A 19755-nucleotide genomic window follows, 5' to 3' on the forward strand; every position below is an offset into this window, starting at 1 on the left:
AGAGGAGAGTAAAACTACAGTAAACGTGCAGCAAGAGATCAGCACTCATACACATACATCCTTTGTAGCCAATACTATCCCTCTCTCAGTGCAGGCACTGGGTGTATTGATAACAACACTGTCTAGACTGTCATTATCCTGGGAGAAACTGCCTCTCCTAGAATTATAGCACACTTCAGAAAAATAAGCTTGTCCTTTAAAACACAGAGCATCTTTGTCTCTCTGACTCCCTCTCATACCTTCTTTCTACCAGCGATGCCAGCACAGCTAGATCAAAACATACATAGAGCAGCAACACTGTTAGTTAACGGGCACTCCATGCTGTGGTGACACGAGGCACAGCAAAAGCAATGGCCCTCATGTTGATGGAGTGTTTAAACTGTATTTGGTTAGTCTGCACAACTAAGGCAAAACCATATGACAGTAATATAACCCATACAAATCTATCTTTTTTTTTTTTTCCTCTCCCTCTCTTGTAACGGTGATTTAAATATTCAGTTCCCTATGCATGCACTTCAGGAGACTGGTATAAAAATAGGAAGTAATATGGCACACTCTCTAAAAATATGCATATACAGTAATCTTCTTCACTGATACGTGAGGTTAAATGGTACTCACTATGTATACATACTGCAATCCTGGCTGTGTAAACTCTCCTACTCTTGACTTCACTGTAGCACAAGCATTTCACTGGCTGAGGTCTGTGAAACTTCCACTGTTTCCAAGTGGCAAAATCACAACTGCACCATCACTTACAGTGTCCAAAGTCTGCTTTAAGGATTTGAGAGCTCTCTCTGTAGATATGAAGTACTTCTACATATGAAGCCACCCCCCCCCCCCCCCCCCCAAGACTAACAATTCAGACCTAGGTACATCTGTAGATAGGCAACAACCATAATTCCCTGATTATTGATGAGTATCCAACTATAAAGTCAGATACTCAGTTTTAGCTAAGAACACCTGAAAATTTGGCCCTGTGTGCTGAACTCTGCAGGTCTGGAAGCAGGGGTTACATTCTCACTTGCTCCTTGAACTCACTACTGAAAAAAAAAAAAAAAAAAAATCTGAACTACTCTTCTACATCTAGAAAAGTACAGAGAAATACTACACTGTACTTCCACATACAGAAGTACAGAGAAATACTGTAGTGTTTTCAAGGAGTCACTTCACTATTCTGTGCTCCTCAGAGAGAGAAATCAGGACTGAGATGTCTGGTGTCTTCCCCAGATACGTGAGGTACATTCCTATGGCAAACTCAGGCCAAAAATTTCCATTACCACCCATCAATAATTTAATGAGATCTACATACACATACCACACACAGACACATATTAAACAAAATAAAAAACGTAACTCCATTATAAAACTGAAGTATGTGAAGTATGAATACATTCATTTACAGTGCAGTAAAGAAAAAAATAAAAACAACTTAGCTTTTTGCAGCATTGTATGTGACATATTTCATTATAAATGACCTCAGACCCAAACTTGAAACACTTCTAATAGAATAATGCTGATGTCATCCCTACTGAAGAACTTCACATCCTCCATGATGATAGGATGAAGGCTAAGCTTAGGATACTAGGAGATGCTTTGGGTCATGAATTATTTGTTTGCACTAGCAGCCATAATGCGCAATACTCAAAAGAAATGCAAGGTGCTAAGCAAAGAAAGTGCAAAAAGCTTTCACTTAATTTTTGAAAATACAGTTGTTTTTGTGTATTTCCACTAAATTCTTCTGCTAAAGCTTCGTGTGCTAAAGCTTTCTCAGCAACTTGCAAAATACAGAAACACTTCTATTTGTGGTGATATAGTGCATAGAAGAAAAAGTCAACAACTTCCATTTCCTCTTTCAGATTTCAAGCCTGTGGTACTTCTCAGGTAAAGAAGTCAGAGGGTTTTGAACTACTGATATTAAACTAACCATAACATATCACAGCCTCAAAAAGAAGGACTCAGTGTCTTCTATCCCCACATAACAAGTCACTGAGTCGCCTGCTTGGTGTACCACCAACCCCCTGACCATCAGGGTAATGCTTGTCTCAACTTCAGCCATTTAAAAGGGAGACATAGTCAAAACTACTTGTCAAGGCATCTGGTTAAGACTGAGTAATAGGTCTCCAGAGAATGATTCATATCCCCTGCCTTAGAGGACATTTTAAGATGGGTTGAATTACTCCCTGGAGATGTGCTCTGGAGAGCACCCACATGACTAGTTCACACTATCTGCCCAACTTCTAGATATTTAAAGTTATATAAAGTAAACACCACGCTAATACCAGAACATCACAAAGTATTCGATAAATGATAGTGTCAGAAAAATGAGCTATTCCAGAACATCACAATTAATGTGTTAAATTTAATTCCCTTACTAACAAGCAGCAAATATGAAGAGTAAAACAGTGCAAAGCCAATAACCCTTCTGTCCATTCTCAGTAACAGTCACATTTCAGTATTAGTGCTGGCTAATAGGCTGTTTCTTGGCAACCTAGACTACAGTGCATTGTAGAAGTCCAATTCTTATACCACAGAGAGAAGTATTATCTTATTACACTGATTAGAGTGTAAAAAAAGTCTGCAGTTTGATCAAAGCAGACCACAGCTGCAGTCAATAGATAGTCAAGGACTGTGCTCTGTTTCCATGCTAGGGTGGCATGCCATAACAACATCCTATCTGAAATAAAATGCATTTCCTTCCATCCTCAGATTTCCTGAGTAAGATGAGCATCAGGCCAGTTTTTGAAGGATGTCTCCTATAACGATTTCAAAATAAGCACGTGATAATAAACCTATCTGCAAAAACCCTCTGAAATAGAAGTCTACAAACAATGATTGCTCTCTATGTCCATACACAAACATACACAAATACACATACTCATACAGTAGGTTTTCTGCAAAGGTAGGCTTGTCAGTCGTCATGCAGTGCTACACCTGCAATAAAGAAATCCCATCCGCAGGACACAATGTCCAAGATACACAACGTTCCCAGCAGGCGATCTGCCACCTTCCAAAGGCACCTACTTGCTTCCAGTTGTACTAGGCATTGGAAGAAACACTTTGATGAGGATTCCCCTTTTGAGAATCTATTGTCTTGCTACTGCTCCATGCTTCATCAGTATTTTCAGATTTCATCTCTGCCTTGTCCATCAGTACGGTGGATTTGGGAGGCTTGCAAATAAAGCAGAGGAACTTGAAACAGGACAGCAAACCTTCGGAAATGCTGGATGAGAAAAGCTTTTTGCATGGGTGGCAGAACTGGTAGAACACCAACATGAAGAGGACAGCCATGCAGTAACCTATCAGGAGCTGCAAGACCAACAACGGGGCGCAGACATACAGGTAGATATCGGTTTTATAGACGTACCACATCAGCAGGAGGAATGCATTCTCAATGAATCGCAGCATGTAATACACAGTCAGCCGGTACCAATTTTGGGATTTGTTAATTAAGTCAGGATCATTGAGCTTCACCTGAACTGCTGACCAGCAGAACATGTTAATGCCAGCATACAAGAAGGTGAGAAGGCACAAGACGATGGTAGTGCCGACCCTGCTCAATGCCTTCTCTATGTTCTCGGGAAATGGGGACTTGCTTTGCCAGAAGAGAATCCATGGGTAGAAGAAAAAAACAAAGAAATTCACTAGCACGACAGGGAGAGTCCAGATTTGAAGGACTGAACTGAACAGGACCAACACCGTAACCCGCGTAGCAATCTCAAAGCTTCTCCACATGAATATGCAGAGGTAGGCGGCTGGTTTCACGCTGACATCATAATCATCATACTTAATCTTAATAGCCAGGATGTTGCAGCGCAAGGCGCCATATACAATTGACAGGAGAGAAAGGACCATAAAAATACCTACAAAGAGAAAACACAAGTCAGGACCTTCAGCTTAGCAGAAGTTAAAGACATTGCATCAGAGTAGTGCAGATGTAGGTGTCTTCATGGCAGGTCTGGGGATTCCCAGCAGGGTGCAATGCCAAAAAACCCCCCATTCCTTGTATACAATTCTGGGTTCTTACTCTAACCCTGCCTCCTATTTTGGTCTCCATTTGTTACTTTTCCAAGTAGCTAGAAAGAAAAAAAAAAGGCACTTAAGGTCACAGGTGTCTCTCCCTCCTCCCCCCATCCAGGGCTGTTCATACACACACTGTCTTTGGTAATTATACAGCTCAGCCGTAAGAGTATCCAAGTTGCTCTCAGAATCTCACAGTACTCCACGAGGCACAGGGGTGCTACTCCCCCTCTGTACAGATGAAGAACTGCAAAACAGAAGCTGAAATCTTGGGAGTTAATTGGGTGTGCAGATACCTCAGTGCTTGTGAAGTTCCATGTCGAAGCAAATTGTCTAAGCTCACAGAAGAGCTCTGCAATGGCACTCAAAATTGAAAGTCAAAGCACTTCAAACCAAGAACCATCTGCACTTTTTCTGCCTGTGTAGACGGATATTTGCTCACCTGTCTACACTGTGTTTTCCTATACATCCATTTTCCTCATACACGTGTCTATATCATGCATTTAAAAACAACACTCCTCCTAAAAATGTCTTTAAATTCAGATCAACTTTCTGTATCTCTCATCTACCCAGAATCCCGCAAGTGAAGGTTTCTCAGCATTTAAATTCTGCAGAAAGTGAAGGTGGAGGCCAGTTGTTACCTGGCCTCCCCTCCAGCAGCAGTAGGGGAAAGCCTTCCAGCGCTGCAGGAGGGGGTCTTGTCTTACCACGTTAAGTAGGTACAGATGGATAAGAACCCTGGCTGCATAGAATAAACATTCATAGAGAAGTACCTTGATGTTCAGAAGTGTGAACTGCCCACGGTTTTGTTAGCATTTGCATACTTTCTTCACAATTTTTACCAACATGCTGAATAGCTGATTTAGGGGACTAATTTTAGGTACCCCCAATCACTACTTTTAGTTTCAATCTTAGCATTTTGTCCATGCAAAGAACACTGCAAATGCAAATTAAGCACAGTAAAAATGATTCAGTTGTTTCTTTTAGAGTTTCAATGAAACTAATTCTTGATTATGTCAAATACTTTTGCAATGCCTAGCAACCAGTGCTTTCTGCAGCCTTCAATTAGTTTATATGTCAATATCCTACAAATGAACTGGATTCCCTGCTTCGCTATAGCTATGTAGCCATGACTATAAGTTTGTTTTTCTAATGAAAGTTATTAATTTCTGAGCATGATTTTGAAAAAAATAAGCATATTTTAGGATCTCTAACAACTTTATAACAGGATTTTGTCTATCATTTTAGCTAACCTCTCTCCCACCCCAATCCTCAAACATCTCTGAATTACTTTGGAAAAGAATTAATTAATCATTTATATCTAAATTTCCAATAGCACTCAGTAAGCTGAAAAACATTTGCCATTCTACATGGTAATTTTGTACATGCCAGTTGGTGGCGCATATATTCTCTGAAAATGGTTATGTATTTGCTTGTTTAACACTTAAATTTTTAATGGGTGTTTTTAAACATCTTTCTTACAGCACTGTACTTGATCTGAGACTTTTTAAACATTGTGTCTTAGAAAACATTGGCTGAAAGCAGAAGAGCAAGCGAGTGCAGGCAAGAATATCGCTTGATATCCTGTGGCTCTTCACAAAAATCTTTCCCGTAGTTTTGAGCCAGCTCTAGAACTGTGAGAGAACAAATAACTTCCATCAGCTAATTAAGGAAAACACTATTCTCGGAGTTCAAGAAACAAAAAAACCCCAACCCAGTGGGGACAGGGTGCTGCTGTCCTGGAACTCTGCTTGCCTTCTGCTTTGATAAGCTGAGACATTCACCTTATTACCCAATTTCATTTTAGGGATTCTATATTAATCTCAAACTTCTCTTAAAACCTCAAGCCTTCAAAAAAGGCACTTCTCCATTGATAGAAACCAGGTCGTGCTGACTCTGATTTAGTGCAGTAGTCCAGTCCTGCTCCTTTCCCAAAAGCTCAGTACTGTCACCAAACCTTCAGTTCAAACATCACTTTTAAGTCTGAGAAAGATGGTTTGAAGCAACCACAAAGGGAAATGTGGGAAGGTGACGTTATTATTACTTTTACTCATCCTGAGCAGGCAAAGAAGTAAAAATTTAAAAGGCAAAGTATCCTCCCCTGGAACAGTCCCAAATCCCGTAGCAGTCATATGCCATAAAGGTGGTATTTCTCTTCTCCCTTCCCACTCCCAGAAGGCTGTACTTGTCTTACAAATCAGAGGTGCACACTCACAGAGCCATTCAGGGAGGCACCGTTTTATTTTGTTGGGTTTTTTTTATTATGTCTTAAGTCTTTTCAAGACCTGGTCCTTCCCACTTCAGAAATTGCTAAGAGAGTGAATTCTGCTCTAGATGAGCTTCATCACAAATATCTATTACTGAAATCTTACATTCAGCTGAAGGATCGTAAGTTATCTATTATATATACTATAGTTTTCTGAACTGATAATCAGAACCCTTGAAAAATAAGGGCACTTACTTTGTTACTTAGGGCAAGACACCTAGATACACATTTTTTTGCCTTAAGATATAATTTCAACACTTAGAAACAACTATTAATACTCAAAGTATGTTGTTCAAACAATGAGGAAAGTATTCTGTGGTCAGAGCTTAATGAGTTTAGGAGAAGCAACTGTAGAAGCATCTTAAGATATCTAGTAAGACCACCTACAAAGCCCAGTCACGAACATTAGGAAAGTGACACTGCAAACACTAGTAAGTTGAAAAAAATCATAAACCCAAAACTTCTATTCTTGAAGATGGCAGTCACTGCTACAAATTTTCACTTAAAGAAAAACAGTACCTTTTTCAGCAGAATAATTTTATTTTTAAATGGTTGGAAATCCGCCTTTTGAGATTATTTTAGCACTGTAAGCAACACTTGAAAAAGATAACTTGACTGCTGTTAACGACACAAAAACATTGAACTTGCAAAAAGATTGCTCTTAACGGAAGCAGATCTTTCGCATTCAATACTGCGCACTGAGAACTGGACCTTTTTCAAGGGTAAGAGGCCAAGTCACACATCCCCCATCTACAGCCAGCTGTTCTTATGATTAACACTAACTCAGGTCTTTTTGGCACCTCCTGGCCTTGCGCTTCTCCAGGTGGTACTACCTAAGTGAAGAGGTCCTGATAGCTGCCCAACTGACGTGAGCCTGATGTCAGCCACCTCTTCGAAGCAAGGTTATAGCTGGCTCTAAGGCAATGCATGATACTGACAGACGCTGAAGCACTGAGTACAGGGTGAAGCCCAAATGCACATGAGAGACCTTGGTGTCTGTTCTGGGAGTGGCAATTACAAAGTCAGACTGGGCATTTCATACAGTAACAAGTTAGGAACTTCTTCCCAGTTACGCTGTAAACAACGAAAGAGCTGAATGTCTACAACTAGGCTCAGATTAGGCTATTACATGTGGGTTTCCAATGTTGCATTTCATACAATTCTGTGCATTTCATGCTAAACAGTCACCGAAGCTTTACGTCTCTCATCACTAACCTACAGGCTTTTCCTGCTTTTGCAACTCTCCTTAGTTCTCTTGATCTTACGTTCTTGGCAGACAGTGAAATGACAATTTTGGAGAATGCCAGACACTGGCAAGAATCTGATCATCCAGAAGAAAACATCCAGAGAAATTAATGAATGCCATGAAATACACAAGAAAGATGCAGTATGGCTCTGGTTGACAAAGGGCTAGGCAAGGATGCATGCTCTTTTCAGAACTGTTCAATTCAGTACGGGAAGCAATAACAAGTTTCAAACAGACCTAAAAGGGACAAACCATCCTATGTAGCGTGATGGTAAACAGCTTTAGGTTCACAGATGACACTGACCTCATTACCACTGACCAGGCAGAATTTACACAGAATAACAGACAGGGTAGTGTAGGAATCCAGAAAAATAAGAGACTGATGAGGAGTCAAGACAAAAAATGTAGAAATCAAAATACAAGAAGAGAGGGATAATTATAACAGAGACAAATGGAAAAAAGCGTGCACTTTGGATGACCAGTGTCAAAGAACAGGGAAGTTGAAGACATCTGAAGTGTGGAAGAGCTGGACTGGCTGTTAAATTACTTTGACGATGCTGCAAGATCAAAAGGTTGAAGTCATGTCCCTATACATGAGAATCCCCGTGTACACATAACAAACAACAAGCTGAAACTGTGCTATGCATCATTCCCATTTACTCTGGAGGCTGAATACTACTGGTGGACAAAAGGTACTACTGCAGAAATAAGCTGGCTAAAGAGACGGCAGAAAGTTTCAGTATTTCAGAAGGCAAAATACACACAAGAGGAATATGGTTAGGACTTGTTTTTCTGGTGAATGAGCTCTAATAGACATTGCCATTGTTCCTAAATCACTAAAACAACCCACTTTTTTTTCCTTTTCATTTCTATAATTTAGAATTACACCTGCTATGGAGATGGCTTCTGAGAGACACGAGATGACTACTGCATTTGCTGGTGGGTTCACTGAACTCCCTGGTGAGCCAGCTGATCTCTGGTTGTTTAACTTTGCTTCACCCACAGAAGGTCACTTGCCAGTCTGTGATTCAGAATTTGTCTCAGCAGTGACTGATAAAAGTCAGAAGTAATAGAGAGTTACAAATCATTATTAAATATGCAATTCTCTAATCATCTGGAACACAGCGCTTCTCCTTGGCAATCACGACCAGTAAGGTCAACAACAGTAATAAAAGAAATACAATAAAAAGGTGACCTTTCTCAAGCAAATGCCATCTGCAGTGAAGTGACTGGAAATTTTGCTAATTGCACCGCTCAGCAAAGGATTCAGCTGCTTTATTCTCATCCCATGTCACAGATGCCACGGTTATTCGAAGAGCCTACCTTAGCTATGCAGTACTCAAACTGTCAGAAGCAATGCCTTTCAAGTAACTACTGCTATGACCTTAAACAAGTACTTTTGTATGAAGACCTTAACCTGTTGTGATATCCTTATGTGCTGACTCGCCCTTTGGTATACTAAAGTTTTCCATTCCCTGAGTTGAGGGGAGAACCCTGACGTTATTATAAAGGCTTCTCCAAAAATCTTAGTTCCTTACCTTGGTACACTGCCAACCAAGATACCAGAACTGAAGAAAGCAATCAGATTCATAACGTGTCACCCTAGCCTCAGCCTCCTTAGCTGTGAAGCTGGTAAAGATCCTTGGCCTCTCAAGGCCGCGGAGATATAACAAGAGCTATTTTGTATTTCAGTGGAAACACACCTCCAGTTCACACAGGTGCCAAAGTCCTTTCTTACACCGAAAAGCTGGTTGTCCTACGACCACCTGGAGTAGGTTCTTCATTTAGCAGCCAGCCAGCAAATCAAGACTTTTTGTTTTTTTCAAGGAGCTGGAGCACATCATGGAGCAAGATGTAGAGTCCCACAGAGAGAGATGTGTCCTGGTAAGTCCATGTGGTGCGTCACTGCTTGGTGAAGGCTTAACAGCTTGGGTCCAGAGATGAGATGGCCACATTTGCATACCAGCTTACTGAATCCTGCCTTTTGATTCCAAATTCAGAGTCTGGCACAAGTAAAGACAGTTCAGGTCCTCAGTCCATATTTGAAACTGCATTCCTGAAAGTACACCCTCCTTAATGCAGCATGGCAAAACATGCTCTGCACTGTACCCCAAGGAATTTTCCAAAAAGTTTGCTCAAAAACCAAAATGGAACAGAGGTAATTTTTTTTTTTTTCCTCTTCACGAAGACAGCTTAGTCCCTCCAGCTGCCTCCCTCTCATGCCATAATGGCCACTTATCAAATTAATGTTTTAATAGCAACCCAACTATGCTACAGGAAGCATCATAGTCTAAAACATGATGGTATAGATAAACTTGAGAGCAACATCACCACAAAAGCTGTCAGGGAGATGAAACCCATTGCAATATGTTTGGTTCTTGCCCAGGGCAGCTACACCTGACTGCTCACCCTTCTCCTCTCCCTCCCACCAAAACATGGAAGTGATAACAACAGCTCGACCTACTTCTGGCAGCCGTGATCTCCTGCTGCAGGACACAGATGTAGAGCTGGAGCGTGAGCTGGGGTGCTGAGCCGAGGAATGCCTGGATCACAGATGCCCTGCTGAACGCAGACCTGTGCGTACACAGCTTGCCTTCAGCCTGGCCCACTTCCTTCTCAATTTCTTCCGAGTACCCATCCTTGGGCATCTGCCTCTTCTTCGTGATGCTGACATAGGGCTCTTCAACTCTGCCAGCGTGGAAGTAAATGTAAAAGACTTCCACACACCTACAAGCAAATCAGTAAATAGAATAACAGGAAAAAAATGAAAGAAAAGCATAGGTCTTTCCACTCGTTAGTATTTTAAGCCATCACATACCAAGTCATTTGTTCACAGAGCAAAGTCTGTACATTTTCTCCTCTTGGTAAATTTGGAATATGACAGATTTCACCCTTTAAAACGTGAACTACATGTGACCAGAGGGCAAGAATCTGGCAGTGCCCTTTGGGCTGCCTGTAGTACCCAGACACAGGAGGCGGTTTAGTTGTTTCCTATGAGCTGCTCTTGCTCTCTGCTGTCCTATTAAAGTCCTTAAACTACTCATCCACTACGATGTTCACAGGCTCCCAACCCAGGAGGCAAATTGGAAGTCTTTCTTCAGATTCTCATGTCCTTCTCTTGGTGTTATCTGTACATCTGTGACATGGCAATAAAACCACTTCTCATACCTTCACCTTAAACAAACAATCTCAAGACACTGGAGAGAAGCTCAGGGTACGAGCGGGTGCACACACCTCAAACAGTTGGACTCCAGTCCTCGCTTTACCAAGCGATGGTCCCAAAACACAAGTAACAAGCCATAGCAGCAATAATGAGAACAAGCAGTTTAGAGCCTCACAACTCTGGATATTAACATTTTTTAAAAAGACACAGAAATAGGAGCTTTATTCCTTATGTTTGCTTACATTTATTGCACTGTTTAAGGAATATTAAACACAATCTTGCAAAAATATTCTAAGTAAGAAGACGCAGTGTTTTCAGTTGCTGCGGCTCTTTGTACTTTAAACACAGGTGAACCAAACCCTCTTGTTTATGTAGGTCTAACTTACCACAGACTTTCAAAGAAAAATGTGGTGCCAGCACATACATTTCTATTCATAAATTACATATTGTTGTAATACACGCTGCCTCTACCCATGCACAGAGAATAACCCATACATTTCGGAGGGAATGGAAAAGGGCTAAAGGGGTTGGCAGCAGCAAATGCTGTAGCAACGAGGACAAGTTGGCTCCTTGAGTATTAAAGAAGATAATACAGCTTCAGACACATTTATGAAAGGAAAGGTTCTGAAACTTCCTTCCAATGCCTATTTTTAGTTTGGCAAAAACTTTAGAAAAACTATTCTAAGAGATTTGCTTGGGTATGAAGGTGTCAAGGGTGGGCTTGGGCATCAAGCAGGACCCAAAACACAAAGGGGAACAGTCAACCTCAGGATCTACTGAGGTACAGATGAAGTCACAAGCTGAGGGGGAAGGGAGAGGAAAGAAACACTATTTCTGTCACATTGCATAGGGTCCTAAAAATACAGGGCTTGCTGCGGAGGAGTCCATGTACAGCAGGGCCATAAAGGATAAATGGCATTGACTACTGAAAAATAACTCCCCCAAAAGCCCAAACCCAGTGCAGACACAACCTGTTTTCTCTTCTACGCCTAACACTGGTACGGGCTTCAAGAAGAAAAACAATTGTAGTGTGAGCAACAGGACTGGTGATGGCTGGCTTCCAGCCCAGAGGGAAGCTCAGGGGAGAGAAACCCTCACTGCAAGGGCGACCTGTGGCACCAGCTCTGGTCACATCTCCTCCCATGGCCCGACACGCATGGTATCTTCTTCTTGTGTAGGCATCATCCTCTGATGAGGACTGAGCTGTCTTCTTTCCTTCCATAGTGCCTGCTGGGGTTCATCTCCTCCACCTGGTTGCCTCTGTAGGTAATACTTGCTGGAATGCAGCATCTCCAAGTCTCTGACAGGTCAGATTTGGCCAGTGAGTTTTTGTAATGTACAAATAGGGCTTATCTTCTATTTAAAAGTATCTCACAATCACAAAGCACAGAGCTATGCTTGTCCGAGACTTTGAATTCCCATTTCCTTCTCAGCTTGATTTTCCCCCCCGCCCCCCCAACAACCACCAACTCAGAGTCTAACACAGCCTTTTCAGGGAAAGCTCACAGACCGAACAGTAAAGCAGCACTGACAGAAATTCAAATAAAAGCATACTGTTATTTGTTTTAGTAAACTTGATTTAATTTTTCCCCTAACTGGACCACTAGCAAGTTTCACCTGCTCTAGATGGAGAGCAGTTTTAGGATCCTGTAGTACTACCCTTGATTCACTAGGCTTCAGCTACTATTATCACTAAAGCTATTTGAAGTGCCTGGTGCACTGGAGGCTCCATTCACAGTGGAGACTTTCTATTTTCCCCTTGTTAATCTTTTCAGTCCCTGCCAGTCTTGTTCCATGTGAAAGAATCCACACAGCCAAAAATAGGGTGTGAAAAATTAATAAAGCACAACAGCTTATGAAGCCAACAGAGATTTTGAAACCAACAAATTGATTTTATTCCAAAAGAAAGATCCCAGAACATTTTTGTCTCACTTAGTATTCACAGCCATCTATTCATCCTGAGCTGAGGGTAAGTCTGAAGCTATTACAGAAAACGAGATCTCAGCATCAGCCTCTGAACTCTTGCTGTGTGTGATGAGAAGCAGATATAGTCTAGGGACCCATCTAACAAATATGCAGTAATCCCATAGAAAAGATAAGATTCATGAGACTACTGACTACAGCAAATATTATAGTCAACAAAACGTTGGGTTTTGGAGCAAGCATTTGGTTTGTATTTATTAGCTAGGTATTAAGTAGCAGTATATTGTTTGTGATGGGAAATTTTATGTCTGTATAGAAAAGCAAACACAATGTGAAATGAATGGTCTGATGAGCAAACCTTAGGGCCAAAGGGGACTTTTACCAGTACAACAGAGTAATAAAAATGGTATGTGCAAGCACTCAGATTACATCAGTAATGATGCCCATCTTCTGAGCCCTGCCCATTCTGTGCAAGAGTGTCTCTGGAGGTCATGCCTTCTGGGGCCAGTAACAAATGTACTCAAGACTCTAGCTGGCGCCACTGCACAAGGAACTGCTTCAAACAGGAGCAGATTGGCAGCTGATACACTAGAAAGAAAGAGCACCAATCCAAATGTTTAAGTAATAAAGTGTAGGAGGGGCATAGGCACTTGAAGAACCATCCAGGTGAGAAGGGTTCAGAACAGTGATGAAGAATCAATTCAGATCACGTACCTGTGCCACGTTATGATTTTGTCTATGAAGTGCATTCAGAAAGGTTGTCTTTCAATGAACTGGCTTGTTCTTTTTTAGTATGAAACACAACTAAGAGACAATGCAGGAAGGCGATTGCTTCAAGCTCGTTTTCCTCCACAGTTACAAACTCCGCTACAGAACAGGGAATTCCCCAGAAGCCCCAGTTGCTCACTGCTCATTGCTGCTCTGCTCTGGAGGAACAGGAATGGGAGATCCCAACTTCTGCACAGTCCATCTCCTGCAACGCAGTGATGTTTAGGGCCCTTTCAACAGATCCTCCCTCACGTGGCATCAACAGCAGCAGGCATGCAGCCGGCTGATTTCACTGCATGTAAAGCAATGACAGTTGCAGTATGGGCTCTGAAGGAACTAAAATTACTTTGCAGGAAAAAGAGTCAGATCTACTCTCTACAGTGAAAGTTAAAAGGTAAGAAAAAGATGGCGCTGCTTTCTCCCCTGCTGCTAAACCTTGGCAGAGAGAAGAGCTATACTTTTTCAAGGATCCTGATGGTGCCTACAAAGAGTGATTCAGCAGCAACACATTCATCTTCTACACAGTCAGTAGGAGGAATAATCCTATCCTTATATGCCTGCTGAGAGCAAGCACGCACCTCATTCCCTCTTTTAATCATGGATGTGTGGGATTTAAATACAGGCAAAAGTAATGGTGGTGTGAAGAGGGAGCAGGCAATGAAAACAGGGAACTTCCCACAGCCAACAAGCGCTTCAAGAGCAAACGGCTATTCGAGAGACCTATCCACACATGCTCACTGCAAATGTAGATTTCTCTAATGACTCAATTTTTAGTAACTCCTTTTCTTTACAGAAGTATGCAAAAGACTTATCAGTCCTACAGATTTACTTACCTGTGTCAGAGAAAGATTTGTTCCTCACTCATTGCTCTACCTTCCATCTGCACTGACTTTCTGTTCATTGCATCTTGGACACCTAACACATCTGCTCAAGAATACAGAAGGAAAAAAAAAAAAAAGCACCTGAAGAGGGTCTAGGCATATTCTTCCCATCTGGAAAAGAGGGAGATGCATCAACAGTTGTAAAGTTTAGAGCTAGCAGAATCTCCTACAGTAAGGTCGCCAATGGAAGAGAGCTTTTTAGACCTGTGCTATTCTGAACTATAAAGCAGGTCACTAGGAAAGAGAGACTACCCACGAGAGACAATGCTTCTGCACAACGTGACTGAAGCATTATCTGCACCGTTATAGCTTATTAGATTTCAAACTGCAGAATTAGGTGCCCAAAACATTAATGACTCCAATAATTTCAGCCTATAGGAGTTTTGGGGGGGGGGTTTTTTGTTTCTTTTTAAACTTCCTGCAGCTCACAGAATCTAACTTCGGCTGTAACAGCAGCTCCTCTGGCAGTTTGATGCAAACTTCCTACTGCATCTGCTTTGCTGCTGTCTACACGGTACACAGACACATGTGACTGTTTCTCCTTATGCCTTGAGAAACAAAGCCCGATCCCATTAAAAAAAAAAAAAAAAAGTCTACTGTTTATATCCTTGCCCCATTAAAATCTGAGGAAAACAGTCAGTGTTCTATGTAGGGGCCTGTTTCTCCTTATGCCTTGAGAAACAAAGCCTGATCCCATTAAAAAAAAAAAAGTCTATTGTTTATATCCTTTATATATTTTATCCTTTATATAAGCCTGTTATATTGGCTTTCAATTTTTTTCTCAAGAGAAGTTCATCATCCTGCAGACAGAGCCATCTCCTAATTGCATGTTCCTGCATGTAGAAGAGCCTGTAGGCCCACATTCAGCTAACAGAGCACTAGGGACAGTAGTTTCAAAGACACCAGCAGTCACTTAGCTTTCCTCTCTGTGAAGTTGGTATCAGAAGGAAGTACCGCCAAGCTCACACCAGTCCCTTCTGGGTATGCCACTTCAGTACTGCCTTCAGTAAATCAGATCGTAAGGAACCACCGCATCCAGCGGACATACGGTGCAATGCCACCAACACCCCCTGCTTGTGACTGTAAGCCCCGACTGTTCAAGTCAGTTTGTTGGAAATCTACACTCCTTCAGCTCCTGACCTATTCATTGCTTGCAGAATAGAAAAGGGCAAGCAAGTTAACAGGGGTTTCTCTGGCACCCTTCATGAAGAGCTATTTGCGTTTCGAACAAATCCCTAAGTGCAGAGCAGTACACTAGCAAAAATACACCCAGTTATTTATTGGAATTGTAGCAGCACCCAAAACCTCAAGACAATGTCAGTGCTACAGGTGCTGTCCAAATGAACAGGACTCCCGAGTCCTTGGCTCAGGAGCAGCTGATAATAAGCCAAAAAGCTCATCATGGTCTTCTTTAAAGAAAAAAAAAACGTATTAAATCTCTCATTGACACTGGCTATTGTTTTAAGTCATTTTTCTGTGTAATAATTTACTTTATGTGGTAAAAGAATCTCCTTTTACAAAAAAAGAGAAAGTATCCAAATATATTTTCTAAGCATCCAGACAAATTAGTGCACTCACAAGGAGTGGCACCAACCTGAAATGCTGCAGGAATCCCCCATGGTGCCCAGAAACCTGCAGTCACTTTGTTCCAGCCAACTCTCTGAACAGTCTCTGGCATGCCTACATCCTGGGGAGCAGAGCCAGGCCACTGAGGGGGGTAGGAATTTTACTTTACAAATTGCTCCGAATTTATAAAGAAACTCTTAAGGAGTGGGAGAAGGAATTAAAAAAATGGTGCATTAACAGTACTCTCTCAGTACAGCAAAAGTCCTCTCCAGGCAGAGGGATGCTTCCTAATTTTAGTACTTCCAGTGGCAGCAGCAGGACAGCGAGTGCCTCCTGAACAGGTGGAGTGTGGGTGTTTGGGGAAGGTGGTGGTATGCAAGAAGGTTTTGTAAGAGAATGTACTTTTTTCCCTGTCACACAGAGGATTCAAAATAGGCTTGCAAAGCTAAATACCCTCCCTTCCTGCCAAGATATTTCCATACCATTCCCCAAAATTTAAACTTAACTTTTTAAGGGAAAAAGGAAGGGAAGAAAAATGTCTAGCTTTTAAGATGGTGAAGAAAACTCACACAACATACATGTGCTGTGTGTAAACCAGTGCACCGATATTTGAGTGTGAACAGAGAAATACTAACTATCCTGTATCACGTCACAAACCAAATAGAGATGGTTAAAAAGCCAGTGTTAGCTTTTTTTAAAGCCAGCTGAAGCAGACTGCCCTCTGTTGAAGCATGCCAGCTCACACAGCCTAAAGGCTCTTTAACATTTCATTCTGATGATGCAAGCAGACAGAGCCTGGTGCGGCTCTACTGTCTGTGTGTCCTATTTGACCAAATTTGACCCAGCACTCCCTAAAAGGCCCTGGGCTGTGCCAGTGAGATACAAGAGAGACCAAACGCAGGGGATGGAGTGAGGCTTCTTGCTAAGGAAGCAGATGATTAACAGCAGCAGGACCCTGTGGTGCAAAGGAGCAGAGGTTTGCCTAAAAGGATGGGACAAAATGGCTCCAGGGGCAATGGTCCTTTTGAGCTTACAATGGTTAAAGCCACAGCAAAGTGATGATGCAGCCAAAAAATACTTTGCCTTCTAGCTATCACCTCAGACTTGTGTGTATTCCAGTCCACACAGGATAGAAAGCCTCCTGTGCGAAGTAGGGAAAGGTAAGGTATTTCATGTGCTGAAAACACTTCAACTTTTATAGTGCAAATCTACACCTGATGGGAAGCGATCGGTTTCCTCTTCTGACACGTACAACAATGTTTAGTGGCAGTGGATAGAATGGCAAGGAAGAGAAAAAAAGACCTTTAATGTCTGTCTCAGACCGATTAGTTCGCCTTCCCACACTTCTGTACTGTATGCTACAAATAGATACATTTCCTTGAATCTAAAGAGAGGTTGTTTTCTATGACACTTTTTCTCTTAATCTGTAGAGTCCTTCCAGCCTTTAGCAGGAAATAAGTTTTTCAGGTGGCACGAATGTACTACCCTCTCTTTATCAGTAATTGTAATTCCAGTCATCCTGGGTCTAGAGAGGGGTTGACACGCATTGCTTCGTACTGCCTAAATGATACCACGGGGACTGTGGCACGGGCATGCTGCAACGCCTCCAGAACATCTTCAAACCTCCGGGAAACGCTAAGTTCGTAAATCTTTCAGAAAGGCAGAAGTGCAGAGCTGGCGACACGCTCATACGCTGCAGCATCGAGGAGAGGAGAGGGCTTCCGTATGCCCACTAGTTTTACAGTAGCGACTGCAGCTGGGAGCTCGCCAACACAGCAGAAAGTGTGTTCTGCACAAGATGAGACTTGTGTTGTAAACAGATAAACTTGATGTTGAGAAAGAAAAAGTGAAATCATGCTTGGTGGTTAAGGTCAAAGCAGAAGTCTTTGTCTCTTCCAGATAATTAGAAAGAAAATCCTCCCAATTTGTTGTTGTTGCTTACATCCTTTGCTTCTTCCCATCTTGCAGCTTGACATGACATTCTTTCCTTGTCTGACCTCAACAAATTGATTTAGAATGACAGAAGTCATGAAAATAATTTTTATTTTGATAGTTGGTTTCTCTTTGGTTCCACTCTTATTTTCCAAAGAACGTGGAAGTATTTTGCTCTTCGCTTTTAGAAAATCAGAGCTCTTCAAGAACTTAACTGTTAAGCCATAACTTAAGTATCTTTAAAATATTAACAAAGCAAGCAAACAAAAAAATCCAGCCATGTTTATAGAGGAATTCAACGGTTTTGAAGTGTAAGATGTTTTGTAACATCCAAACTGTTCACTCTTACTAGTGTGAGCAAATCCTCCCTTTCCACACTGTCCAGGAATTTCAAAAAGTTGGGGATACTTCTCCTAGCCTCTACTACAGAGACACTATATTTAATTCCCTTTCTTTTTAAAGAAAAGATTTGAACGTAAATTTAAAATGAAAGCCCCCAGCAAACATTTTGTCGTGGGGTTGCACCACCTCTGTAACTTTGCATCTACCTGTTTTTTGTTTTTCTTCCTAAGGACATTTTCAGTCAGAAGTTGAACTGAAGCTGAAAAATCTCCAAAGCAATTTGGGGCAAGAAGCTCACTTTCGGAAAGAAAAGACAGACTAAAGCATTACTGGTATTTCCAAGACGCACAGGTGGGATGGGTACTACCGTTGGTTTAGACCAGCAACTGAGTAAGTCTTCCTTTCTCTCCTGGAAGTAACCTCAGAGCAAAGCGTTATGGATAAACCAGCAGCGAACAGACACAACCGTTTGCAGAAAGCCACACGGGTAGAAGAGAAGCGCAGGAAACGCCGCCAGAAAGAGGGAGCGGGCTCCGGCAGGCTCTCCTCTCCCCGCAGGAGCGCGGCCTGCCCGCCACCTGCCTCTCAGGAGGGGCTTAACCCGTTTTCTCCAATGCTAAGTGCTTACTGAAGGTCAGAAAGCACCACGCCCCTCGCTGCGTTTCTGCCTAAGGACGTTTAAAAAGGAAATTATTCCTCCCGCAGGCTTCAGAAATAAGACTGGGAAGGATCTGATCGCGGCTAACACCGGTGCAGAGCACCGGCAGCCGCCCGGCAGGGGACACGCCCGCACGGCACAAAGGCCGGGGCGCTCCGGACGCCCCTGGCGGGCGCCCCCCGGGTTCGCCCCCGGCCGGCCCGCTGAGGCGGGAAGGGGCGGCGGGGCGGAGCGGAGCGGAGCGGAGCGGGACTCACCGACCTGACGAGGGGCCCCAGCTGCAGGATGTGCAGCAGCAGCACCAGCGGGCGGTCGCGGCTGACGTCGCGGTGGATGAAGACCAGGCTGAGCTGCACCAGCGCGCAGGGCAGGAGGGCGAAGAGCAGCGTCAGCCACTGCCACATGCGGTCCCCCGCCGCGCGGTAGGCGCCGCTCAGGCACAGGGCGGCCGCCGTCTCGGCCACGAAGAGGATGAGGGAGACGAGAACGGAGCCCGGGAATTTCATCGCCGCCGCCCGCCCGCCCGCGGGGCGCGTTTTCGCCGCGCCGCAGCCGCCCCGCGCCCCGGCCCGCCCAACCGCCGCTGAGGCGCGGCGCGGCCCGGCGCCCGCTAGGGGGAGCCGCCGGCGCAGCCGCCGCGCTCTCCGCCGCCCCGCGGCCTCCGCCCGGGAGGGGGCCGGGGAAGGCGCGGGTGGGCTCGGCGCTGCTGGGGCTTGATCGCGACGGCGGCGGGGCTGGGGCGCACGTGGAGGGGCGCTCCTCGTCACGTCTCCTTTGGCCGTAAGAGACGTGTTGAACCAAGGGGGGGATTGGTCGGCGGAAAGGTGGGGGGGACCTCGGCAGGCTGGAGAAATAGCCTGAAAGAAGCAGGCAAGGGCAAAGTCCTGCACCTGGGAGAAAATAACCACACGCGACAATAAAGGCTGAGGGACAGCTGGTTAAAAACAATGCAGAAAAGGAGCTGTAAGCCCCGGTAACCCTCCCCTGATGCAC

At 43.4% G+C, this 19755-nt stretch overlaps 1 protein-coding gene across 1 annotated transcript; it reads right to left on the reverse strand.

Annotated features, from left to right (window-relative positions):
• Positions 1 to 860: 860 nt before the first annotated feature.
• On the reverse strand, positions 861 to 19268 carry XK (X-linked Kx blood group antigen, Kell and VPS13A binding protein). The gene is made up of 3 exons (XM_076355621.1): positions 19024 to 19268; positions 9994 to 10256; positions 861 to 3860 (listed from the first exon to the last, which is right to left on the reverse strand). Exons 1-3 carry the CDS (start codon positions 19266 to 19268, stop codon positions 3037 to 3039), a joined length of 1332 nt encoding a protein of 443 aa, XP_076211736.1. The 3' UTR covers positions 861 to 3036.
• Positions 19269 to 19755: the final 487 nt, after the last annotated feature.

Source organism: Aptenodytes patagonicus, chromosome 1 (genome assembly GCF_965638725.1).
Source record: "Aptenodytes patagonicus chromosome 1, bAptPat1.pri.cur, whole genome shotgun sequence".
In the NCBI taxonomy this organism is placed as follows: domain Eukaryota; kingdom Metazoa; phylum Chordata; class Aves; order Sphenisciformes; family Spheniscidae; genus Aptenodytes; species Aptenodytes patagonicus.